The sequence below is a fragment of the Manis pentadactyla genome, chromosome 15, assembly GCF_030020395.1.
Source record: "Manis pentadactyla isolate mManPen7 chromosome 15, mManPen7.hap1, whole genome shotgun sequence".
Taxonomy (NCBI): domain Eukaryota; kingdom Metazoa; phylum Chordata; class Mammalia; order Pholidota; family Manidae; genus Manis; species Manis pentadactyla.
The window spans coordinates 167,125-194,809 of NC_080033.1; the positions used below are offsets into that span (position 1 = coordinate 167,125).

The 27,685-nt window shown below is 37.7% G+C and overlaps 1 protein-coding gene across 1 annotated transcript in view; it reads right to left on the bottom strand.

The window, feature by feature from the left end:
* LOC130681092 (ENTH domain-containing protein 1-like) overlaps positions 1 to 27,685 on the bottom strand; it is a 97,116-nt gene that overhangs the window by 50,676 nt on the left and 18,755 nt on the right. Inside the window, 1 exon segment of the mRNA XM_057493271.1 lies at positions 7,885 to 8,003. Within this exon segment, the coding sequence (XP_057349254.1) occupies positions 7,885 to 8,003 (119 nt within the window).

A 27,685-nucleotide genomic window follows, 5' to 3' on the forward strand; every position in this document is an offset into this window, starting at 1 on the left:
AATTCTTCTTTCAACATTTGGTAGAATTCTCCAGTAAAACCATCTATGTCTAGAGATTTCTTTTTCAGGAGACTATACTACAAAATCAAAATTTTTAATGGTTATAGGACTATTCAGGTTCTGTTTCAGTGAGTTTTGGTAGTTTATGCTTTCTGATAAATTGTTCTATTTCTTCTAACGTGTCAAATTTATGAACATAAAGTTATTGGTAATAATTCTTTATTGTCCTCTTAGGGCTACAGGAACTGCAGGGATATCTTATTTCGTCCTGGCATTGGTGATCTGGGTCTTCTCTATCAGTCTTGCTAGAGGGTCATCAAGATGGGGGCTGGTCACTGGAAAGATCCGGATTACAAGCTTGGAACTTTCAGCCCCATGCCTCAGGAAGGGGACGGGGCTAAAGACTGAGTGACTCATCAGTCAGGTCTACATGATGACGCTTCCATGAAAACCCCTGAAGCACGAGGTCTGAAGAGCTACTGGACTGCTAAATACATCTCCATGACAGGAGGGTGATGTATCCCAACTCCGTGGGGACAGAAGCTCCTGCGCCCAGAACCTTATGAACCTTACCTGATGTATTTATTCATCTGGCTGTTCATTTGTATCTTTTATCATCTTTTATTATGCAATATATTAGTAAGTGTTTCCCTGAGTTCTGTGACTGTTCTAGCCAATGAACAAACCCAAGGAAAGGATCATGGGGACCCTGATTTATAGCAGTTGGTCAGGAGCAGAGGTGACAACCTGGGCTTGCAACCGGCATCTGAAGTGGGAGGTGGACGGACGTTTTGTGGATTGAGCCCTTAACCTCTGGGATCTGACGCTGTCTCCAGGTAGACTGTGGCAGAAGTGAGGTAAATTGAGGGACACCCAGCTGGTGTCAGAGGAGTGCCTGGTGTGTGGAAAACCCCATCTCTGGTGTCAGAAGTGAAGTGTGAAGTAGTGTGAGAGTAAAGAAGAAACACAGGAGGAGGAGTGTGTTTTTCCTTTACAAAGGCCAAAAAAGAACCCTGTAAAGTCAAAAGTCAAAAATCTGAAAGTGAATAAACAACCAGACAATGACAAATAACTCTTAGAACTGAGGAGAAAAAGATGAGAAACCAAGCAAAAAAGCAAAGAACATGAATGCAGTCAATGATAAGAAGAAACACAAATGCCCAATAAGCACATGAAAGGTTGTTCAAACTGACATATAATTACAATAAAACAAATTCAAACAAAACTGTTCTCCCTCTCAGATTGACAAAAATGTAAAAATTTGATAATACTCAGTATTTGCAAAGATAGAGGGATAACTTTGGTGGGTATGAATTGGTGCAACTTTCGGGCTGACAATTTGGCAGTATTTTCCAAAACTAAAAATAAATATAACCTTGCAGCAATTACACTTCATAAAAGGACAGCATCATAAAAATCCATGTGTAAGGGTCATTATAACAATATTGCTCTTAATAGACAAAAACATGAAAAATTCTTAACTGATTACCAACAGGGAATGACTAAATAAATTAAGATTCATTGATAATCAAGAATACAGCACAGCTTTATGTGCTGATACAGAAATATATCCATAATATATAGCTTAGTGAACAAAAGCATGTTTTGGAACAAGATACATTAAATGATTGCATTTATTACATAGAAGATACAAGGCTCAATTCAAAGCAGGCTGCAGAGCTGTATGCATTAAATGAATTCATTTGGGTAAAAGAAATGTGTGGACACAGAAAATTTCCCTCCAAACTTCCTAAAGTACTGTTAGTAAGAGCTGTCTCCAAGGAAAGGAACTGCAGGAGTATAGAGAAGAAGAAATTTCGTTTTTCACTCTTCACCCTTTCGTATTGTTTATACTTTTTTCAGTAAGCATTTTTTAATTTCAAAAGAGTAATAGTACAAACATGAAAATAAAGGACTTTTAAGCATAAAGCAATGATGCAGAAAACAGGTAAAGGGATGATTAATTAACATACTTAGAATAAGGATAACTTCCATTTCTCTAACAGCTTTGCTGAGTTCACATTCTTGCAAATGTAAGAAATGCTATGTTAATAAATCCAAGGATAAAGCTTGTTTACCCTTCATTTAGCAAAATAATAACTGGAGGCAGTAGGAAATAAACATTTATCTTCCACCACTAGCAATTTAGTAATTCACAACTAGACTGAAGGCTTTGGTTGGCTTTAATTTTGTGTTAACCAATACACAGCATCCCTATCTGCTGCTATGGAAACAGCTGTGTCCCCCAAAATCATAACCCTCATTGTTGAATCTCCTCAAAAAAGGAAAGAAGGTGGTCTTTTGAAGTGGTGAAAAGCTACAAATAGCCTTATTAATTAGCGAATTTAATAACAAAAATTCTGTACAATATGCAGAGAAAAAAACATATCCATGTCTCAGTGTCATAAATTTAAAGGCTTCCTTAGTTTTGAAAGTATCACAGGCAACCACTGTTCTGCTTTTGAAAGCCCTATTCTGTTAAGAATTTTATTTATTGCTTTTAAATAATTCTTTCATTTGTAGAAAGAGAAAAATTAAAGAGGTTTCTATTTAAAGTTTTTGAAAGATATTTTTAAGTATCCCTCATTCTGTCTAAGAAATCAACAATTTCTTTCTCTTTCTGTATTAAGAACATGAGAATTTTAATGTAATGCAGTACATTTGGCAACAACAACTAGATTTACTATTCAACTTAGTAGGTTTTGTCTTCTGCTACAAAAGCAGATTGCTGACGAGAGCACGCTGGATTGCATCAAATGTTCCCGACAGTAATAAGAGGAGATGCTGTCAATAGGGATGATGGAATAGTGTTATAACAATGCTTTGAAAGAGGAAAATCCATGTTTAAACTTATTTTGAGAGAAGGACATCATTTTTTGCTCATTGATATAAGATAGGGAATGTTGTAAATCAATTACAGTAGGTTCCTCTAAAGTAAGGAAAAACAATAACAAAGAGAAGCCAAGTCTGATATAAAAAAAACTAGGTACCATTTTATGTCTTTGTTAGGCTCCAAAGCACGTAAGATAATTCAAGTCTATTTTTGCTCTTAAAAGCCAGCAGAGGCAAATAAACTGATCTTAAATTTAAAAATCACTTTGACTTAATATCATATCTTTTAAAATAAGCTATGCATTTTCAATCTGTGGGCTACTATGCAATTAAGAAACAGTAAAAATTTAATTTTATGTACTTTTCTGAGCTGCTAGAAAATGAGGTAATCTAATACTAATTGGGTTGGGGAAAGAGGCTGAAAACAGAAGGTCAGTAAGTCCTCAGCTCCTCCCTCATAAGAATTGAGGCAGGAACACCAAACAAAGCGCTCTGCGCAGAAGACCAAATAACCTTCTGTCATAGAAAAAAGACAGAAGAAAGTTAATATTGGGTGTCTACTATTCATTAATTTCTTCATTCACAAAAATTTGGCAACTGAAGATTCAGTAATGAATAGGACTAAAAGTCTTTACTCTCAAGGAGCTTTCCTTCTAGCAGGAGGAACAAAACCATCAAACAGAAAAATAAATGAATCAGATAATTTCATATAGTCCTGAATAGAGCAGATTTCCTGTTAATATGGTTCTATAAGTTCATACTTTGGGGATATGTTCCCTCTCCAAACACATGGCAATGACAGATAAGACAAGTGAAAATTAAAGACACAGTCATGCTCAAAATCGAGATGGACATCCTCATAGACAAGACCATGAGCAGAAACAATGGTGAGGAGGTTGAAACTGCGGACCTTTGGGGTTTTAGATCCAGAAAAAGTCAGAGAAAACCAGGAGCTCAACTCCTGAGAAGCAGATAAATACAGATTTAAAATGCCCGCCCATGAGAGGAGTACCGAACATGGGCTTACTGCTTGAAATTACGCATGGGCCTTGGCTGACGGAACCAGGCATCAATCACAGCCTGGGACCACGGCTTCTCACAGCGAGAAGCCATATGCCCAAGGAGGTGAGGGGCACCGAGTGAGCGTCACCAGCAGCTGACCCATGGCGTCATCACTTGGTCTGGGAACCGGGTCTGCAATGTCTCTGACAAGAGCAAAAGAAAGGAGCCCCAGCTGCCCACTAAGTCCTGACTGTGAATAGGTAGTCCAGGCGTCAGGAGGAGGCAGGGAAGACCTGGTAGGCAGGGAAGGGTAAGGACACTCAGAGAGACAGAGAGAAAGAAAACTTGAGCCACTCAAGAGCAGCTCCCAAAGCTGTATTCCAAAAACAGAAAGAAAACAGATTCACTCCCGACAAAAGGAAACCATGAAGTCTAAAGAGTATTTAAAACTAAGTATGTTGAAGGTCCTCCAGAAAACACTAGAAAGGATAGCATTAATTTAAAGGGATACGAAAAGAAGAAACAAAAACAGGCAGAGATGGAATAACTACAAATGGATATGAACAAGCAGTGAGAAATCAAAATAAAACACTCGATGGACAGGAAATGTTCTAGAGTGGGCACAGATGAAAGGAGAAAAAATGAACTGGAAGACGGTTCTGATGAATTACCTAAAGAGCAACATGGAAATACAATGAGACACAGTAAAAATTTTTAAAGTAGTTGAAAGACATGAAAATGGAAGATTAAGTAGCCCAATATCTATCTAATTGACATCAAGCAGAAAAAAATTACAAGGAAATAGAGAAAAAATATTTGGAGCACTATATATGCCAGAATTACAGATGTATGTTCTTATGTGAAAGTGCACACGAGAGTAAGCGGGTGTACGTGTGAGAAGGTCAGGGAGCACTGAAGAGCAGGGCACGCTCTGGTGCTGGCAGCCCCGGCCCTCAGGACCAACCCTGAGGATCCAATAAAGGGGTGACATCAAAGCGAGAAGAAGACCGTGAGCGGCTGCTGAGGAGACGGAGGGACTGAGCTGAAGGGCGAGTCTGGGAGTGGAGGAGGGCGCCGGGGTCGGCTTCAGCCTGGGAGGAAGGTTGGGAGAAGCTGGTGGAACCCTCGCCTTGGAACCTGCTGTGACTCAGATGGCAGGAGTGTCCCTGCTTAGTGCAGAGGCCCTGAGGGGTAAGCAGATGGGCAAGGTCAGTGGGGACTGGCCCGGAGACGAGAAGACATGCCTTCACCCTTCCTCTTCTAAACCCCAGGGCAGGCGGTTTACAATTTAAGAGTGTCTCCCTCTAAAGCGGCTGCTTCTTGGGGTGCTGAGGATAAAGGCCCAACTTGAGGCACTGATCCTTGAAGTGAGGAATGATTAACTCTGCTATTCTTGGAGAAAGAGGGGAGGAGAGAGATGTATTCTCCACACTAGAGGCCATTGCCGGCCACCTCCCACTGAAGCTGACAGGGCGGATACAGACTAAGGACCAGCCTTAAGCAGTCCCAGACGGAGCAGCCATAACCCCTAGGGGTAGCTAGTCATTTAAGGATCAAAGCTATTTCAAAAGAAAAATAAAAAACTGAATTACAGGTTTCATCAGAAGCACAGATATTAGAAAAGACAGACCAAGAATTTAACATAACTTTAATAAACATACTAAAATAAATAAGATACAAGCAATATAAAACAGGAACAAACACAATAAAAAGAATAAAATAGAAATAGTAAATATCAACTATAAAAATAGAATAGTTGAAATAGAGAACACAGATGGAATAAATAGTGGAATAGATAGATAGCTGAGAACAAATTATTGAATTGGAAGATCAGATTTTGAGACACTCTAGAAAAAAGAAAAACAATGAAGAAATAAAAACTATAAAGTTAAAAGATATGAAGATAGAAAATTACTAATATCCAGACAAGAAGAGCCCAAGAAAGAGAGAAAAATGAAAATAAACAGTAGGAAGTATTTGAACCAGACAAAACTTTCTTGGAATTAAATGTAGATAAAAGACCTCCTCCTGGCGAGTCTTGCAGAGTAACAAAGAAGAGAGATAAGGAACACCCACATGAAAGCCTATTATGGTAAAATCTAAGTCTTTTCAACAAATGATATTGAAACAACTGGACATCTGTAGGCAAAAAAAATTTTTTTTCTTAAGAACTGCAACCTTATACTTCACACCTTATACAAAAATTAATTCAAAATAGATCACAGACCTTAAAGTAAAACATAAAACCATAAAACTTTTAGAAGAAAAATAGGAGAAAACCTACATGATCTTGGGTTAGGCAAAGAGTTCTTACAAATGACCCCAAAAACTTGGTCCATAAAATAAAGATGGATGAATCAGACTTCACCAAAACATCAAACTTTTGCTCGGTTTAGAAAGACATGTTTAAAGAAAGAGAAAAAAAAAAGACAAGCCACAGACTGGAATAAAATATATGCAGATCACATTCTGACAAAAGACTTGCATCCAGAATATACAAAGAACTCACAAAATTCAATGGTATAAAACAACCAACCCAATTAGAAAATGGACAAAAATATGAACATGTATTTGATCAAAGAGAAGTTATGATGGCACAAGAAAGCACATGGAAAGATGTTCAGCCTCATGAGTCATTTGGGAAACACAATGAGATACCACTACAAACCTATCAGAGTTGCTGAAATAAAAATAGTGGTAATGCCAAAAGTTGGTAAGGATGCCAGAAAACTGAATCTCTCCTTGTACACTTCTGGTGGGAACGTAAAATGGTACAGCCACTCTGGAAAATAGTTTGACAGTTTCTTACAAAACTTAATATGCATTTATCATATAACTTCTAGACATTTATCCCAGAGATAATGAAAACTTCACATACAAAAACCTGTACACAAATGGTCACAGCAGCTTTAATCATAAATAGCCCCAAAGTGGAAACAGCTAGATATCCTTCAGTGTGTGAACGGTTGAATAAATTCTGGTATATCTATACAATGAGATGCTACTCAACAATAGAGAGGAATGAATTATTGATACATGCAACAACCTGAATGGATCCCAAGAGCATTATGCTGAGTGGAAAAAAAAATCTATCTCAAAAGGTTACAGAATTGTCTGAGTCCATTTACAGAACATTCTAGAAATAACAAAACCATAGTGATGGAGAAAAGATTAGCAGTCACCAGGGGAAAGAGTTGTTGGGGGTGAGAAGGGTGGGTAGCACAAGGGACTTCTTTTGTGGGGATACAATGGTTCTGTATCTTGATTTGGGGGCTGGTTGCATGAATCTATACTTAAGATAAAACTGCATAGAACCTACAACACACAAATGCAGGTTAAAAAATTGAACACTGAGTTGAAAATCTGAAAACTGAATAAGGTCTGTAGTCTAGTTGGCAGTAACATACCAACATGCATTTCCTGGTTTCAGTATTGTGCTACAGCTATATAAGATGTCAACATTGAAGGGTATGTGGGACTCTACTATTTCTGCAACTGCCTGACAGTCTATAATTATATCACAATAAAGTGTTTTTAAAAATGAGTAGAGAAAGATGGGCTATTCATTAAAGTAAATATTGTTTATCCACAGGGGTACAAATAAAATAAGACCTCTATATTGCACCATATAGTAAAATTCTAGAGGGCATAGGATTTCAACATTTAGAAGAAAAAAACAAAAGACCTTTACTGTACTGGTATAAAAAAGAATTTCTTAAATAAGATTTTTTAAAAGCACAAACTATAAAAGAAAACTTTGATAATGTAACCTTATCTTATTTAAAACTGTATTACAAAAGGCACCAGAACCACAGTTAAAAGACAAGAACGGTTTCACTTAGAACTCAGGAAGCTGGAAAAAGCCAAGAGAACAAACTAGGGGCTCCAGGAAGGAGCACAGCCCTGTGAACACCTTGATTTCAGCCAGTGCAGCCTGTCAGACGTCTAACCTATAGAACTTTAAGATAATATAATTCATGCTGATTTAAGGCATGCAGTTTGGGGTAATTTGTTACAGCGGCAGTACGGAACTACTACAATGCCTCCTACCTCTGTTGATTTCCAAGCATTAGCCTTGAGCGGTGGTGTTTCCTGGGATGACACGTTTCCACTGGGCAACGGAATGTCTCCGCACCGCTCCTGTTTCAATCCTGCCTTGGAAGCGATTTCTGTCAACAACACAAAGCTAAGATTTACTTTGGAAAAAAACAGTAATGTTTTTATATAGCTCACAATTTTTAGTAAAGAGCCATTAGGTCTATAAAATATAAATCATCTGCCAATGTCTACCTATGAATAATAATCATTTTAAGATATTGCTTTATAATAACTGACAAGTTCAAGCAGATTTTAAAGAGGCAACTTGGATTCTAGCCCTTTCTCCCATCAACAGTTCTAGTTCATAAGCTTTATTATTTGAAACATTACAAAATAAGATACAACATAATATAGAAATAGTCTGAAAATGTGAAACATATTCAGATGAAATTTAGTAAAGCAGGAATGACAACTATAATTATTCTAATAAGTATATAAAAGAACTTAGTACTGCAATGTGAATTTCATGTGTTCTAAGTGAAACAAATCAGAAACGTATAGACTATTTGGTAAGAAAGAACTTTTTAACAAAATTTTTAAAAATGTCAACATAAAAGACTATGCCAAGGAAAACAAACAGATATTTCTTCTATTTCTGCTGAATGTAATGTTTTTGTAGTTGTACTTTCATTCCTACATTAACTACTATTTAAATAAAGCATTAGTACGAACTATATCTCAGCATGTTATTGGGTACAATAAGAAGAATAAGAACGCTATCTTCAAACTGGTGCATGCACTGCAGGGGGGATAAAGCCTTCCCAAGGGCTAGGTGGGCACAGACAGTTTTAAAGGAAGCGACGTCCAGATCCACAGCTCCTATATATACTCTTTCTGAAAACTGATCTGCCTGAGAATGCAACAGCATAGAGGCATCAGGCTGGTTCTTTCGTCCTTCCTTCTCATACCAATCTTCTCCCACGTGACAAAGATATCTCCTTTATCCATCTTATAATGGTGTATCTTCCCTTATAGTGCAAGCATAAGAGCTTCTAAGGCACCAAACAATAGTAAAGAAGACTGGTTTGGAGAAGCCTCCTTTAATTAAGGCAGGAAAAACCCAAAGTAGGGCTTCAAAGTTTGTTGTCTTATGTACATTCCTTTTAATGACAACACATGGCATCGGTAACAGGGTATGCTGGTCCATACTGGGATGTTTGGTATTCGGACAGACACATTATAGTATGGAGGGGCAGGACAGCTAGCAACTTTCATTTGATGTCTTTGTGCTTTTCGTCCCCCACATACTGTCAAAGAATGCATCGCTGCTGCAGAAATGTCCCATTGGAGGACAGCAAAGAAAGAACGAGAGGCAGGGGCACCTCACTGTACTGGTACAACAAACCTAGGACAAAGCTCCACTCCTGAGCTTTCTATCTGAGGAAAAGAATTCAGGAGCTTGGATACAGCCAGACTGATGTTTGTTTACATGTTTATTTGAAGAAATAAAGTAAGATGGTTTCTTAAAGAGAGTTTAAATCTGATCTGGCTGGTTGTTTTGACAATGCATGTTGGTTTTGTCAACTAGGTAAATATGGCAAATATTTTCCAAAAATGGAAGGAACCAAATCTGCAGTGAAGAGTTGATGAAGATAGGTTTACAGCATATGACACAAAAATGATTTTCTCCAAAAGATTATTGTACTGACAGGTATATTGTAATCAATGTTTTTACTTTATCCACAGTTTCTGAGTGTACTGGGCTACATTAAAGTGTAACCATTATAATTAATAGCCATTGATAAATTTTAGTAAAAGCTTTTTGGTATTATTCCCAGAAATTGAGAAAGTAAATTACTCCTAATGACTGTTTACCAGATCTCTAAGTTGGTCGTTTCGAATCTTTTGCTTTCAACACACTGAAGAAAGACCTAATCAAGTTAATGGTTGAAAAGACATGGAAAACATTTTTATAATAAATCACTATATACTTTTTGGCACATTACTTGGAAGGAATTCATAGAATTGATTGACATTACTATAATAAAACAACTTCGATTCCCACCCACAATTTTATGTGAACAAGTCTTCTCAGCATTTATATCTATAATAATGTGAAACAGAAACAATTGATGCTGAGCCCTGCTTATTTCTAGCAATAAGTAATATTCATATGTGGGTAAGTGAACAGTTCTATGTATCTCCTAAAAACAAGTATTCCAATAAAATTGTGTTCTTTATGTTCAATAAGTACTTATAAAAATTTATAATATATTTATGTGGTTTTGGTTTTGATAGACTGTGTACAAAAATATCTGTAATGATAAGTCAATCTAGAAGGAATATTTTATCACTTAAAGCCCTGGTCACAGCAACTATAGAGAAATAATTTCAATTTATTTACATATTTGATGTAGAGAAGACTTTCAGGCATAAAAATGCTTTCTATTAGGATAAAATTCAGTGAGGGATGTGGAATGGAAATATGACTTCAAGGAGAAAAGGGAATGATGTAAAATTTCTAAAGCTGAAGACTTCATGTGTCAGTGACTACAGGTGTCAATTGCAATAGTTTTTAGATTACTTTAGATAAATTTAAAAGTCTCATATAACAGTTTTGTTTTGATTTCTTTTGTCTTTAATGTCTTTGCCTTTATTGATGTCCTTTGCAATTACTTATAACATGATAAAATTTCACATGTCAATTTAGAAATGTGTAAGGACGTATATAATTTTTCAAAATCATTTTAGGGGTTATATAAGAAAAAAAGCTTGAAAAGCAATGGTATAAGATATGGTCCTTGACTTCAAAAACTTTGTAGCCTGACAACTGACAACGGAAATTAAGTTTAGCACACAGGCTTATAGTGAACAATTAGAGAACAATTACATACCAAACTTTCTTATATTAAATAATTTAGAATGGAGACATTCTAAGCAGGAAAAAAAATCAATGTGCACCTGAGCGATCAAAAAGAGCCTCAAGTAGGAAGTAAAATTTGAACAAGGCTTTGGAGGATGGCTAGGATCCTGACAAATGCAGAGGGAGAAATTATTCCAGGCAAAAGGAACTACACGGCAACGGAGCAAGTACGGCATAGGCCAAAGATACCGAAGAGCTTAAAAACTTCATGGTACTAACTTTTCCTTTTCTTATAACTTCACATGAAAATGAATAATTAAAAGGACTTATTTTGGACTTGGGGATTTTATAATACCAGCAAACAGTAATGATTTGAGGCTTAGATCATCTATGTACTTTTTGTGTGATTTCATTAGGAACCATTTTTATTATCATTCAGAATTCAGCAGCAAAATCATCCTTGGGGACGTAGGTTTTTGACATCAGAGAAATAGATAAACAACAATTCTGGGAGGTCAACTTTGAAGTAAAGTGTGAGGAAAACAGAAGAAAACCTAGAATTGTGAAAGAAAAAATATCTCACATATTTGGAGATGCATTCTAGCCTAGAATAGCTAAAATGTTAAAAAACCTATACTAAGTAATCTTACAGGGCAAGAAGGAAAGCAGTTAGAACCTAGTGAGTCTATGGAGATGCATTTAGAAAACGTTAAAGTATCAGACAGCACAACACTGGATGTGAGGTGTGCTTAATTAAATTAGGGGATTACATAACACTTATTTCTGGATTTCACAAGCAAGTGGAAGGGGAGAACACACATTCAGTTCCTTGGTGGAAATGAAGTCCCTCTGGTATCATAAGCTATTTATCAATTGCAACTGTGAAGTGACAAGCCAAGGAGGGCTAGTGTGTGAATGAGAAGCCTCAAAGGAAAGAGTGCAGATGCTGCAGGAAACGATGCTATTGAGTCACTGGGAGATGAGTGCTTAGATACCCAGGCAGTGGGTACCTTGTAGAAACTATCTACAGAGAAGCTGTAGATCTCATTGAGCCTGTACCACTCAGATAATACCACAAAGCAGAACTGGTGAACCCTGTGATGTTTCTTGGATGAGATGTAAAACTGATCTCCAAACTATCAGACATTAGCTATGCGACGGCACATTCTGCAATTGAAATGCTACGTAAGTTAAACAAATGCCAGAACTGTTCCACTGATTATTCAGCATCTAATAAACATTGTTACAATTATTGACAAAATCTTTTCAGGTGTAGTTTAAGTAAATTAAGCCACTTCCTTAACACAACTAATTTTTAAAATAAATAAATCTATCACAGAAAATATTCAGTGAGATAACGGACTGGTAAGATAGAAAAACCTCATAGTGATTAAGTTGATATTTACCTTTTGCAGAATTATGGGTTTGGAACCTAAACAATTTCACTGCCTTGGCACATGATTACACTTAAGCATCTTCAGGTAATTGATATTTGTCCTAATTTTTTAAACTTTCATTTTATAATAATTTCACACTTACAGAAAAGTTGCAAGAGTAGTACAAAGAACTCCCATATACTTTACATTCAGATTCACCAGCTGTTAGCATTTTGTCCCACTTGCTTTATAATTCTCTTTCTTCATGTATGTATACATATGACAGTCCTGTATTTTAAATCTGGGGGAAAAGCTGTTGTCATAGGTTGGGTTCCCCAGGAAACAGACCCCAAGGTTCAGATCTGTATGAGGGAGAGTCATTAGGAATGCTCTCAGAAACAGGATCTGGGAGGAGTGTGGGAGGGAGGGCTGGGGGCGACAGCACTGTCATGTGGTTGCCACAGCGGCCTCAGCCGAGCCTACCAGGCGCTGGGGAGCGGGGAGAGCTCTTCAAAGTTGTCCTGCCTTGAAGCAAGGGGGCCGGGCCACATCCACAGGTCACTGCACGTAGGTTCCCTCAGGAAGGGGGTGACCTTGGGCAAAGAGGCTCTCTTCAGTTATTGGGAATTCCCAGAGGACTCAGATGAGAACCCCTCAGCTGCCAGCCCTTTCGGCAGCCGGGGGGATGCGCGCGGTGACCAGGGGGCACCACAACACCCAGGGCAGACACCACCTCCGTGCTCCTACTGACTTCTGAGAAACGCGTCAGAGCACAGGGAATCGAGTGTGAGGACTGGAAATCTTTTATGGAAGGTGAAATCTGAGATTAGTGGGGAAAAGACATTAAAAAAATGAAAACAGAAAAAGGATAAAGAAGAAGAAAACAGAGACATTTAAGCAGATTTTAAAAACAAATTTTAAGCAGATTTCTAAAAAGTGAAAAAGGACAAACGTTGCAGATTTAAAAAGGGAGTTAGGCAATTTTATTTCAGTCTTTTGCTTACAAGAGCTTACAAAATTTGGGACACTGCCAGTAATTCTTACTAAAAAATAATAGAAAACGGGAAAACCCACAAACTCAGCTCAGCTACAGGGAGAAGGAAAAATACAATCACTACAAAAGCAGGTTTAAAAATTGAGTGGCTGACTCCTGGTTAAGACAGTGGAGTGAAACTGCAACACAGAATTTCCAACACCCAAGACTTAGGGAGATGCTTAAAGGAAGTCAAAACTAACAAAAAAATTTTTTTAACAACAGCCATCTAACATGGAAACAAGATACAACTGAAAGTAATTTTTCAAAGAAAAGAACTGGTGGACAACAAATAAAATGATCTAGGACATTCCCTCTTCCCCAAAGATGACACTGATGAGTTGAAAGTTTCTGAGATTTCTTATCATATGTAAGAAATCTTCATTCCAGATTATCCACATGTCTGGGAAAAAGGGAACTGAGTGGACAAGACTTTTTTCCCTGCTTACAAGTGAGAAGAGGTAGAAATAGGTAAAGTGGTAGAAATAGGCAAAAAGGCCAGGTATAACGAAGGAAATAGAAATGCCAGCACTTCAGTGGAAGTGAAAACCACGGCTTCACACTGTATTGGGTAAATGGTCTAAAGCTAAAGGGTATCTCCCCACCCTGTGGGAACAGGACCCATGTCCCAAGCAGACAGAATGAGCAGGATCTTGCACAAAAGCCTCAGAAGATAGAGGAGAGTCCAGGTACTCTAAACAAAACTGCATACAGCCTAATGAGGGTTCCCATTCCATCTTGCTGTAGAAAAGTGAATAAAATAAGAAATAGCCCACAAAGAGCAACTTAGTGGAGAAAACAAACTGGTCTCAGATATACTGGCAAGAGTCAAGAAAGCAATAAGAATATCTGAGCAAATAACTGTCAAAGTGTATTGTGCTATACTTGTATTAACCCATTTACTTCTTACAACAAATCTATATCTATTATTCCCATTTTACACAAAAGAAAATTGCAGCACAAAGTTTTAAGTAACATGTCCAAGGTCACACAATCTATTCCATTTGAATCAGGATTCAAATCCAGGCAGGAAGGCACCAGAACCTGAGCTTAACCATTACTCTTCACAGCCTTCAAAATAAGGGGCCTACTCAGAGCTGCCTGAGCATCAGCAAGATGTAAAGAAATGGCCTGGCAGCTAAGCATACACATTCCACTAGAAAAAAAAGAAATGAGAAGAGAAAGAGGAAAGGAGGGAGAAGCAAGAAAGAGAGAGGAAGAACGGATGATGACACACACACACAAAGAAAAGGATTCCAAATGGAGAAGAAAATGTAGCTCAAGGAAAACAGGGAAATTCCTCACACTATGGCATTTAGATGGTTTTTGAAGTTATGTATTTTCATATATTTCATACTTATTGCTACTACATAGCAGTACAAGGTTGAGCATGTTAAAAAAAATGTTTCTTGGCCTTATATAGCTCTTCCTCTTTTTGACGAAATGCTTTCTGTATCTCCTTCCTGTTTTTCAGTTGGGCTGTCCTCTTCTTACTGACTTATAGGAATTCTTTACATATATGGGAGACTAATCCTTTGTCAGTTACATGTGTTGGAAATTTTTCTCCTAGTTTGTGACTGTCTTTGTCATTTTTTATATGGGTTTTTTTTGATGAAGAGAAAGTTCTTAAATTTAGTATTGTTTTATTCACTTTCTATTACTGCTGAAAATTACAACAAACAGTGGCTTAAAACAACACCCATTTATTATGTCACTGTTTTATAGGTCAGAAATCCAGGCAGGCTTGATTGTGTTCTCTGCTTCAGGTCTCACAAAGCTAAATCAAGGTATAAGCCAGACTGGAGACTTGGGGGAACAATCTCCTTCCACAATCACGATGTTGGCAGAAGTCAGTTCCTTGTGGTTCTAGGACTGAGGTCCCATTTCCCTACTCGCTGGTAACCAGAAGTCACACTCAGCTTCTAGAAGCCACCTGCATTCCTTATCATTCCATCTTCAAGCCAGTAATGGTGTGTCAAATCCTTCACACACTTGGAATCTCTCTGAAGTTCTCTTCTTCCACCAGCTGGAGAAAACTTCTTTTAAAGGGCTCCTGTGCTTAGATTAAGTCCACCTGGATACTCCTTTTTTGATGTATAATGTAACACAATCATGGGAGTGTTCATTCATTATATTCACAGGTTATACCCATGCTCAAAGGGGAGTGGATGATATAAAGATGAGGGTCATTGGGGCTTATTCTCAAAACTCTGCCTACCATAATAGTCAATTTATAAATGCTTAATTTTTTTATTTTTTATTTTGCTATCATTAATGTACAATTACATGAACAACATCTATGGTTACTAGACTCCCCCTATTATCAAGTCCCCACCACATGCCCCATTACAGTCACTGTCCATCAGCGTAGTAAGATGCTGTAGAATCACTACTTGTCTTCTCTGTGTTATACTGCCTTCCCGTGTGCCCCCCCTACATTATACATGCTAATAGTAATGCCCCTTTTTCCCTCCTATCCCTCCCTTCCCACCCACCCTCCCCAATCCCTTTCCCTTTGGTAACTGTTAGTCCATTCTTGGGTTCTGTGAGTCTGCTGCTGTTTTGTTCCTTCAGTTTTTGCTTTGTTCTTACACTCCGCAGATGAGTGAAATCATTTGATACTTGTCTTTCTCCACCCGGCTTATTTCACTGAGCATAATACCCTCTAGCTCCATCCATGTTGTTGCAAATGGTAGGATTTGTTTTCTTCTTATGGCTGAATAATATTCCATTGTGTATATGTACCACCTCTTCTTTATCCATTCATCTACTGATGGACACTTAGGTTGCTTCCATTTCTTGGCTATTGTAAATAGTGCTGCGATAAACATAGGGGTGCATCTGTCTTTTTCAAACTGGGCTGCTGCATTCTTAGGGTAAATTCCTAGAAGTGGAATTCCTGGCTCAAATGGTATATCCATTTTGAGTTTTTTGAGGAACTTCCATACTGCTTTCCACATGGGTGAACTAATTTACATTCCCACCAGCAGGGTAGGAGGGTTCCCCTTTCTCCACATCCTCACGAACATTTGTTGTTGGTTGTCTCTTGGATCTTGGCCATCCTTACTGGTGTGAGGTGATATCTCATTGTGGTTTTAATTTGCATTTCTCTGATGATTAGCGATGTGGAGCATCTTTTCATGTGTCTGTTGGCCATCTGGATTTCTTCTTTGGAGAAGTGTCTGTTCAGATCCTGTGTCCATTTTTAAGTTGGATTATTTTCTTTCTGTTTGTTGAGCTGTGTGAGCTCTTTATATATTTTGGATTTCAATCCTTTATCAGATATGTCATTTATGAATATAGTCTCCCATGCTGTAGGATGTCTTTTTATTCTATTGATGATATCCTTTGCTGTACAGAAGGTTTTCAGCTTGATATAGTCCCACTTGTTCATTTTTGCTTTTGTTTCCCTTGCCAGGGGAGATATGTTCATGAAGAAGTTGCTCATGTTTATGTCCAAGAGGGTTTTGTCTATGTTTTTTTCAAAGAGTTTTATGGATTCATGACTTACATTCAGGTCTTTGATCCATTTTGAGTTTACTTTTGTGTATGGGGTTAGACAATAATCCAGTTTCATTTTCTTACATGTAGCTGTCCAGTTTGCCAACACCAGCTGTTGAAGAGGCTGTCATTTCCCTGTTGTATATCCATGGTTCCTTTATCATATATTAATTGACCATATATGTTTGGGTTAATATCTGGACTCTATTCTGTTCCACTGGTCTGTGGGTCTGTTCTTGTGCCAGTACCAAATTGTCTTGATTACTGTGGCTTTGTAGTAGAGCTTGAAGTCAGGGAGCATAATTCCCCCCACTTTATTCTTCCTTCTCAGGATTGCTTTGGCTATTCGGGGTCTTTTGTGGTTCCATATGAATTTTAAAACTATTTGCTCTAGTTCATTGAAGGATGCTGTTGATATTTTGATAGGGATTGCACTGAATCTGTAGATTGCTTTAGGCAAGATGGTCATTTTGACAATATTAATTCTTCCTATCCATGAGCACAGGATGTGTTTCCATTTATTGGTATCTCCTTTCATTTCTCTCATGAGTGAGTGTCTTGTAGTTTTCAGAGTATAGGTCTTTCACTTCCTTGGTTAGGTTTATTCCTAGGTATTTTATTCTTTTTGATGCAATTGTGAATGGAATTGTTTTCCTGATTTCTCTTTCTGCTCATTCATCATTAGTGTATAGGAGTGCAACAGATTTCTGTGTATTAATTTTGTATCCTGCAACTTTTGTGAATTCAGATATTAGTTCTAGTAGTTTTGGAGTGGATTCTTTAGGGTTTCTTATGTACAATATCATGTCATCTGCAAAGAGGGACAGTTTGACTTCTTCCTTACCAATCTAGATGCCTTTTATTTCTTTGTGTCGTCTGATTGCAGTGGCTAGGATCTCCAGAACTATGTTGAATAAAAGTGGGGAGAGTGGGCATCCTTGTCTTGTTCCCGATCTTAAAGGAAAAGCTTATCAGCCTCTCGCTGTTCAGTATAATCTTAGCTGTGGGTTTATCATAGATGGCCTTTATTATGTCGAGGTACTTGCCCTCTATACCCATTTTGTTGAGAGTTTTTATCATGAATGGATGTTGAATTTTGTCGAATGCTTTTTCAGCATCTATGGAGATGATCATATGGTTTTTGTCCTTATTTTTGTTGATGTGGTGGATGATGTTGATGGATTTTCAGAAGTTGTATCATCCTTGCATCCCTGGAATAAATCCTACTTGATCATAATGGATGATCTTTTTGGCGTATTTTTGAATTCGGTTTGCTAATACTTTGTTGAGTATTTTTGCATCTATGTTCACAGGGATATTGGTCTGTAATTTTCTTTTTTTGTGGTGTCTTTGCCTGGTTTTGGTATTAGAGTAATGTTGGCCTTGTAGAATGAGTTTGGGAGTATTCCCTCCTCTTCTACTTTTTGGAAAACTTTAAGGAGGATGGGTATTAGGTCTTCACTAAATGTTTGATAAAATTCAGCAGTGAAACCATCTAGTCCAGGACTTTTGTTCTTAGGTATTTTTGTGATTACCAATTCAATTTCCTCGCTGGTAATTGGTCTATTCAGATTTTATGTTTCTTCCTGGGTCAGCCTTGGAAGGTTGTATTTTTCTAGAAAGTTGTCCATTTCTTCTAGGTTATCCAGTTTGTTAGCATATAATTTTTCATAGTATTCTCTAATAATTCTTTGTATTTCTGTGGTGTCCGTAGTGATTTTTCCTTTCTCATTTCTGATTCTGTTTATGTGTGTAGACTCTCTTTTTTTCTTGGTAAGTCTGGCTAGGGGTTTATCTATTTTGTTCATTTTCTCAAAGAACCAACTCTTGCTTTCATTGATTCTTTCTATTGTTTTCTTCTTCTCAATTTTATTTATTTCTTCTCTAATCTTTATTATGTCCCTCCTTCTACTGACTTTGGGCTTCATTTCTTCTTCCTTTTCTAGTTTCATTAATTGTGAGTTTAGACTGCTTATATGGGATTGTTCTTCTTTCCTGAGGTAGGCCTGTATTGCAATATACTTCCCTCTTAGCACAGCCTTTGCTGCAACTCACAGATTTTGCAGTGCTGAATTATTGTTGTCATTTGTCTCCATATATTGCTTGATCTCTGTTTTTATTTGGTCATTGATCCATTGATTATTTAGGGGCATGTTATTAAACCTCCATGTGTGTGTGGGCCTTTTCATTTTCTTTGTGTAATTTATTTCTAGTTTCATACCTTTGTGATCTGAGAAGCTGGCTGGTATAATTTCAATCTTTTTGAATTTACTGGGGCTCCTTTTGTGGCCTAGTATATGATCTATTCTTGAAAATGTTCCATGTGCACTTGAGAAGAACGTGCATCCTGTTGCTTTTGGATGGAGAGTTCTGTAGATGTCCGTTAGGTCAATCTGTTCTGATACGTTGTTCAGTGCCTCTGTCTCTTTACTCATTTTCTGTCTGGTTGATCTGTCCTTTGGAGTGAGTCGTGTGTTGAAGTCTCCTAAAATGAATGCCTTGCATTCTATTTCCCCCTTTAATTCTGTTAGTATTTGTTTCACATATGTAGGTGATCCTGTGTTGGGTGCATAGATACTTATAATAGTTGTATCCTCTTGTTGTACTGACCCCTTTATCATTATGTAATGTCTTTCTTTGTCTCTTGTTACTTTCTTTGTTTTGAAGTCTCTTTTGTCTGATACAAGTACCGCAACTCCTTCTTTTTTCTCCCTATTGGTTGCACGAAATATCTTTTTGCATCCCTTCACTTTTAGTCTGTGTATGTCTTTGGGTTTGAAGTGAGTCTCTTGTAGGCAGCATATAGATGGGTCTTGTTTCTTTATCCATTCATTGACTCTGTGTCTTTTAATTGGTGCATTCAGACTATTTACATTTAGGGTGATTATCGATAGGTATGTAATTATTGCCATTGCAGGCTTTAGCTTCGTGGTTACCAAAGGTTCAAGAATAATTCCCTTACTATCTAACAGTCTAATTTAACTTACTTTGTATGCTATTACAAACACAACCTAAAGGTTCTTTTTTTCCCCCCTTTTTCTTCCTCCTCCATTCTTTATATGTTAGGTATCATATTCTGTACTCTTTGTCTATCCCTTGATTGACTTGGAGGGTAGTTAATTTGATTTTGCATCTGCTTAGTAATTAAGTGTTCTACTTTGCTATGGTTTTATTTTCCCTGGAGACATCTATTTAGCCTTAGGAATACTTCCATCTATAGCAGTCCCTCCAAAATGCACTGTAGAGGTGGTCTGTGGGAGGTAAATTCTCTCAGCTTTTGCTTATCTGAAAAGTGTTTAATCCCTCCTTCAAATTTAAATGATAACCTTACCGTGTAGAGTATTCTTGGTTCGAGGCCCTTCTGCTTCATTGCATTAAATATATCTCTCCACTCCCTTCTGGCCTGTAAGGTTTGTTGAGAAATCTGATGATAGCCTGATGAGTTTTCCTTTGTATGTGATCTTTTTTCTCTCTCTAGCTGCTTTTAAAAGTCTGCCTTTATCCTTGATCTTTGCCATTTCAATTATTATATGTCTTGATATTGTCTTCCTTGGGTCCCTTGTGTTGGGAGATCTGTGCAGCTCCATGGCTTGAGAGACTATCTCCTTCCCCAAATGGGGAAGTTGTCAGCAGTTACCTCCTCCATGACACTTTCTATCCCTTTTTCTCTCTTCTTCTTCTTCTGGAACCCCTATAATGTGGATATTGTTCCATTTGGATGGGTCACACAGTTCTCTCAATATTCTTTCATTCTTAGAGATCCTTTTTTCTCTCTGTGCCTCAGCTTCTTTGTATTCCTCTTCTCTAATTTCTATCCTGTTTACCATCTCTTCTATTACATCCTACCTGCCTTTAAATCCCTCCATTGTATGTTTCATTTTAGATATGGAATTTCTTAATGATTGAATCTCCATCTTTAATTCATCCCTGAGTTTTTGGATATTTTTCTGTACCTCTATGAGCATGTTTCTGATTTTTATTTTAAACTCTCTTTCAGGAAGATTGGTGAGTTCAGTTTCATTTGGCCCTTTATCTGGGGTTTGTGATATTTTGGTCTGAACCATGTTCTTTTGACATTTCATAATTCTATGTGGTGCCCTCTAGTGCCCAGAGGCTCTAGTTTCTGGAGCTGCTCAGCCCCTAGAGTCACGTTGGTGGATGTAGGGGAGCCGCGCTGGTGCCTGTGGGCAGGAAAGAGCTGTTTCCTTATTCCTGGCTGCAGTGCCTGTCCCCAGTGTCAGAGCCAGAGGGCCGAGCACACAGGTGTAAGCCTCTGTGCTTGGCATCTCTAGCTGCTGTAGGCTTGGCCTCCCTCTGGCTGGCCTGACACCAGCACAGTGACTGCCGGTTTTCAAGCAGGTGCCAGTAGGCCAGGGGGAAGGTGCAGCAGGTTCCATGTCACAGTGGGGGTCCCCGGAGCTGAGTAGCCAGCCAGGGGGATGGGGCACCTGAAGCTCCTCAAAGTTCCCAACCTGCTGTGCAGAGTGCCCCAGACAACCTTGTCCACCTATCCCTTCTCCCACATAGCAAGCTCCCTGCAAACCCCACCCCTTCAGCAGCCCTCTCGCTGCTAGGAAGCCTCTCAGACCGGCTGCCTTTCCTTTGTCCCAGAGTGGCTGGATGTGGATCCCCATCCTCCACAAATGGCAGGAATCTCAGTCTTTCAAGCACTCCGCCTGTCCCAGCTCCCCAACCCCAGCAACCTCCAGAGTACCACACAATGTAGGCCTGTGGTCCAAAGCAGACTTCCAGGGCTGGGTGTTCAGCAGTTCTAGGCTTCCACTCCCCACCCCACCCCCACTCCGTTTCTCTTCCTCCTGCTGGTGAGCTGGGGTAGGGGAAGGGCTCAGGTCCCACCACATCAAGGCTTTCATACCTTACCCTGTTTCGTGAGGTCGGCTCTATTCATGACGTCTGTATGCAGTCTGGTACAGCCTTCTTTCCTGTTGGTGTTTTCAGGCTAGTTGTATTAACTATATTTTCACACTACATGTGGTTTTGGGAGGAATTCTCTGTCTCACCTCTCATGCCGACATCTTGAATCCTTGTTCTATAAATGCTTTTTTAAAAATAGTTTGCACTCTTTTGATTGTTTAAGAAATCCTTCCATATCCTAATGTAAAAAAAGATATTCTCTTATATATTTTTCTAAACATTCTGAAGTTTTGTCTTTTCACCTTTGTCTTGCCTGAGGGTTTCAGCACTGGGCAAGTTCATTATGGATTTGGTGAGACTGAGAAGTGACAACAGAACATTCTTGGGGTAAAAGGGTTTATACCTTGGGGAAAAAGGGTTTTACTTGGGGTAAAAGCCTTTATTCTCATGGCAATAGGTCAAGCACTAGAACCACGTCTGCATCCAGCAGTCTGCAGGTCCATAATCCACCTCTGTCTCTGCCCTGTCCCAGAGCACTGGTGGGGCTCTTTATATAGTGACTGAGTCAATAATAGTTTATTGCCTATGGATGTGGAAGCATTAGCCCAGCAGGCCAATTACAGCATCAAGTAGTTTAGGGTCAGGTGAGGATCCTGGTCAAAGGAACTTCCATTTCCCCCACAACCTTGAAGTTCTTAATTCCTCTAAAATTTGCTTTTGTGCATGAGATAGAAACCTAATTTCATTTTCTCCCAACATGGATAAATAATAATCCTGGTATTATTTATTAAACAGTTCATTCTCTCCCCACCAATGTGAAATGCCACCCCTGTTATATGCTAAGATAACATATTGCATAGGTCTGTTTTCTGGGCTCTCTAGTTTGTTCCATTGGCTCATGTTACCTATCCATGCATCAAGACCACACTGTCATGATTACTGCTGCTTTAGTCTTACTATCTAGAAAGGCAAACTCTCCACCTAATTCTTCTTCAGGAATGTTTTAAATATTCTTGACCTTTTAATCCTTTCACATAAATGTTAGAATCAGCCCATCAAATTCAATTTAAAAAAGCCTTTTTGTATATTGATGGTAATTGTACCCAGTCAGTGGTTCTCAATTGGGGTCAATTTTGGTCCTCAAATTTGACAGTGTCTGCAGACCTTTTTGGTTCTCACAACAGGAGAGGAGGTGTGCTAATGGGTATAGGCCAGGGATAATGCTAAACATTGTTATTGCTGAGGGCAGCCCCCAAAACAAAGAATATCAGGCTTAAAATGTCACTAGTACCAAGCCTGAGAAAATTTCCACTCAATCTATGCAATGTGTAGAGAATTGATATTTACATTTCTTAGTATTTCAAAAAACAAATATGAAAATCTTTTGTATTTTTTTAAGATTTATCCTTAAGTAGATCATGATTTTCTGCTATTATTAAGGGTATTTTTTAAATTATGTTTACTGTTTGCAGTTGATATATAGAAATATAACTTGACTTATATATTTTGCTCTTACAGCCAGCCATTTTGCTAAATGTCTCTATTATTTCTAATATGTCTACAGATCTTTTCAAATTTTCTATATGAAAATCCTATCATCTGCAAATAAATTTGTTTCTTCCATCTCAATACTTATGCCTTTAATTTCTCTTGTTTTATTGTGATTGCTAGGACCTCCAGTACAGAGCTGAATAGAAGCAAGGAGAATGGGAACCTTTTTCCTACCTGATTCTAAAGGGAATACTACCACATTCAAACTTTTAATTTACATTTTTAAGATTCAACTTAATTGCATTTTTGCTAGAGAGAGTGGTCTGTGTAACACACTTTCTCTGAAATGTTGAGACTTCCTTTCTAATACATATAATCAATTACAAAATCCAGATTTTAAAAAATGTTTTATTTACTTGACCTACTAATAATTGCAAGAGATGTTTTGAAATCATCTGCTATAATGGCAGATGTTTTAACTTCTTCCTATAGTTCTACCAATTTTTGCTTTGTATATGTTGAAATTATTTTATTTAGAAATGTTATGCCTTCCTAGGGAATTAAACATTTTTCGCATTGTCCTTAACATTGCTCTTGGCTTTAAATTCTTTGATATAAACAAAGCTACACCAGTTGTCTTTAGTTAGTATATACCTGGTTTATCTTTTTCCATGCATTTGCTTTCAATCTATGTGAATTATGCTTGTAGCTTATATCTGGATTTTTCCCCCAATTTGATAATATAATCCTTTTAACAGATAAATTTAATCCATTGATATGTATTGTGATTATTAATATGTTTGGATTTATTTCTACCATTTTACTTTTTTATTTCCATTTGTCCAATTTTATCTATGCTTCTTACCCTTCACAAAACTTTTAATTTTCTTTCTCATTGTATTTTTTCTCACTATTTTGAAATTTATGCATTCTACTTCTCTTCTTTTAGAAATTATCCTTGAAAGTATATTATGCACATTAACCTTTAGAAATTTAGATTCAAATAATAACCTTAACTTTCTCTCAAAAAATACAAGGGCCTTAGAACACTATAATTCGGTTGACCCACTCCCAAATTGCATACCATGGCTACATTGTCCTTTCTTAAACTTTTTCAAAAGTTAGATATTATTTCATACAGAATGAGTTTTATTTTATATGCATATTTATTATTTGTTAATCACTCCCTCTTGCATCTCTAACCATTCTTCCAGAATAATTTTCCTTCTTTTTGAAGTATATCCTTCAATGTAGATTTCATAGTGATAAATTCTCAGCTTCTGTATTCATCTGTAAATGATATTTTGCTCTCATCCTTGGATGACAGTTTTCCTAGGTACAGAATTACAAGCTGTTCTCTTCTCTTGGCACTTTGAAAATATTGTACCATTGTCATCTGGCTTCTGTTGTAGCTGATGAAGAGAGTTTACTGGCATGGTATTGTCATTCCTCTGTAGATATCTTAACATTACTTTCATATTTTCCATTTATTTTGGATGTATCCTCTACTTCATTAAATTAAGTTTTTTATTTCAATGGTATTTCTCATTTCTGTAAGTTCCCATTTTTTAAATTCATACATTAATTCCTAATAAATTTTTTTAAAGTAAAAGGCCTTTAACTTTTAAGATTTGGTTCAGCCCAAAGAGCCAGGCTGTGGCAGATACAACTGACATTTGAATAATTTAGAGAAAGAAAAATCCAGGTTTAATGGTTGGGTTGTACTTATATGCATGTCTTCTTTTTTTTTAAGATTTTAGTTTTTAAAGCAATTAGGCTTACAACAAAATTGGGAAGAAGATACAGAGATTTCCATTATACTCCCTGCCCCACAAATGTGTAACCTCCCCCATTGGGTGACCCTGTGATTGCATCCTTTATTTACTTAAATATTTAAATACATAGCTGTTCTACATCATGTATCTGACCTTTCTAATATCTATCATCTTTAGGGAGACTAAATTAGTTCTTTTCTAATTATTTTCTCCCATGTTTGGTGATACGGATTGTGAGCTCATTGCCTGACTTTAATTGGTGGGAATCTTATGGACCTTACTTGGAGCAGGCTTTCTTCCAGCAGAGAAACTACCTGGAATCACCACAGCCCCCCTTGCTCATCTGGGTTCAGCACAGTAGTCCCAGGCTTTCTTTCCCAATGTTCAAGGTGGGCCCCAAATTCATTTTCTTTACTGACAACTTCCCCTAAGTGACTCAACCCCTACAGTCACCTGTAGTGTTCCACAGGCACCAGCTCCAAGCCACCCTGATCCCAGCTCACATGTCCTGTCCTTATCTTGCCTATTAAATTAAATTAAATAATTAATTTAATTTTTGGAAGGAGCAATCCTCAGAAACCTCCTTCCTTCTGGGGAGGCCAGAAATATCTCAAGTAGTGTGTCGTTTCCAGTCTTTGGTTACTGTGCCATAAATAGGTTTCTTGGAGCTCTTAGTCTTATTGTGAGAACTAGACCTGAAATATTTTTTTAGCAAAAAATAGTATTTGGTACAATTCTATTTTTATAAAAATAATTTCTCTGTAGCTACCCATATTTCTATATGTATAGATGGATAGAAAGGTGCCTAGAATTTATGTTCATCTGATATTAACTATGACTGTTTCCGAATGATGGGATTGGAAGTGATTGATTCTTTATAATGAGCCTGTATTGTTTTTACAAGAATGTGGTTTTTCTGAAGCAAAAATGAAAGAAGAAAAATAAGCAGACTGGAAGCAAATATTCTAAGATGTTAATAGTGATTAGCTTAGGGTGGTAAGGATATAAGGTATTGTTATTTTCTTTTTTGTACGTTTATTTTTAAACTTAAAAAAAATTCACCACTTGACATTCATCAGTGTAAATGTTTTCTTCGCAGCAACTACCATTTGCACCACAAGCCCTGCCATCTAGATTACATGTGATAAGGCAACGCAGTATGACTCCACATCTCTGCTAGTACAAAGTTCACTGCAGGAAATAACATCAACATTGGCATTTCTGCCTATACAAGCAGGATGACTACTTTGAAGTTTAACTTTTGGTCCAACAGGAATCACATACACTTTTTAGGTAAATATTTCCATTATGCATTTAAGACAGACCAGAACAATCCTTTTCCAGCATAGGTCAAGTTCCACTGCAAAGAATAACACCACTAAAGAGCTCTTTATGGAAGATTGGATAACCAACAGGTATAATTCACTGGTCTGGCTGTGAGCAGTGTCTCTGGTGATAGTTTTTATAATTACTGCTTCTAAGGAAAGGAACGAGCTCTGACGCGGTGGCTCAGAGCAGCTGAGTTATACCTGCTTCATATGCTTCCTGTCCTGCGTCAAGCGGCAATTATCCTTTCGCTCATCTCTTCTTTCCAACAACAAAATCATCTAAACAAGAACTACCCAAGCTAGCTACCAAAATTAAAATGGGGGGAAAGCATCCAAGAACAGAAAAAAACGAATGGCAGTAGTGATGTGTGTATAACCCTTTCTCCCAGTACCTTTTTCCCTTATTAATTTACCCACAAGAAGCTAGGCACAGCTGTTTTAGCTCTACATCCTCAAGCCTGGGAATCAAATTTCTAGCAGTGCATTCAATTTTACATTTCATTATAACTAAATAATTCAGAGACATCTTTAAATTTTCCGGTATGATACCATCACTTCTTCCATCTTCTCTAACTCAAAACGTTAGTCGTTTTCAATTCTCACTTTCTTCTCCACTACATCATTACTGACCCCATTACCTCTCTATATTCTATCTTTAACATTACCTTTCCCTCATTTAAATAACCTAGAATAGATCCTGGATGCCTGGATTGAAACAACTGCCTCTTAGAAAGCTTCCGTCCAATTCAGATCTCCTTCATTTCTACACAAAGAAGTAAGAATTATCTTCCACCAACAGCTGTTTCCAGTAATAAGAAAGCTAAGTTCTGTGACTAAGCTAAACATCCCTTCTGTTTGCCAAGGCCTACAGTGGTTCCTAGCTGCTAGGCGTATCAAATTGAAATTTTCTAATATTGTTCATTATGTCCTTTATGAACTGTGCTGAGTACTCTCAACTGTCTGCCCACATTTTTCTATACATTCAAATGTATATTCTCTATTCATGTAGTCTGACAACCATGTATTCCCAGGATTAATTAATTTCTTGTTTGTATTCTTTACCACTATGGTAGCAAATATTATCCCCTGTATTTATTCTCTCTTTTCACAATAGACTGTTTAACTTTCAAATGGGTGCACGGCTGTCCAGTATAACGACGACATTTCTCAGCCAGCTCTTGCAGCTGGAGTGTCCACGTGACTAAGCGCCAAATAGTAATATGTAAGCCAAAATGTTAGGAGGCAACTTCAGTAAATTTCTTTAAAGGGAAGGGGCACTCATATTTTCAAGCTCTCCTTCCTAGAATGCCGATGTGATGGCTGGAACTCAAGCAGAAATCATGGATCATCACGTGGAAGTTACATGCTGAGTTTGGTGGAGCAACTAGACAGAGCCTTGGGTCTCTGACATCAAGGAGAGCCGTGTCAGTCCTAGAATATCCAGTTCTGGATTATTTTTAGAAGAGAGAAATTCCTATTATGTTTAAACTGCTACCATTTTTGTGGCCTCTATTATGACACTTGTGGCTGTGCCAATTCTTAACCGATCCACCCATCTCCATGTGTTCACG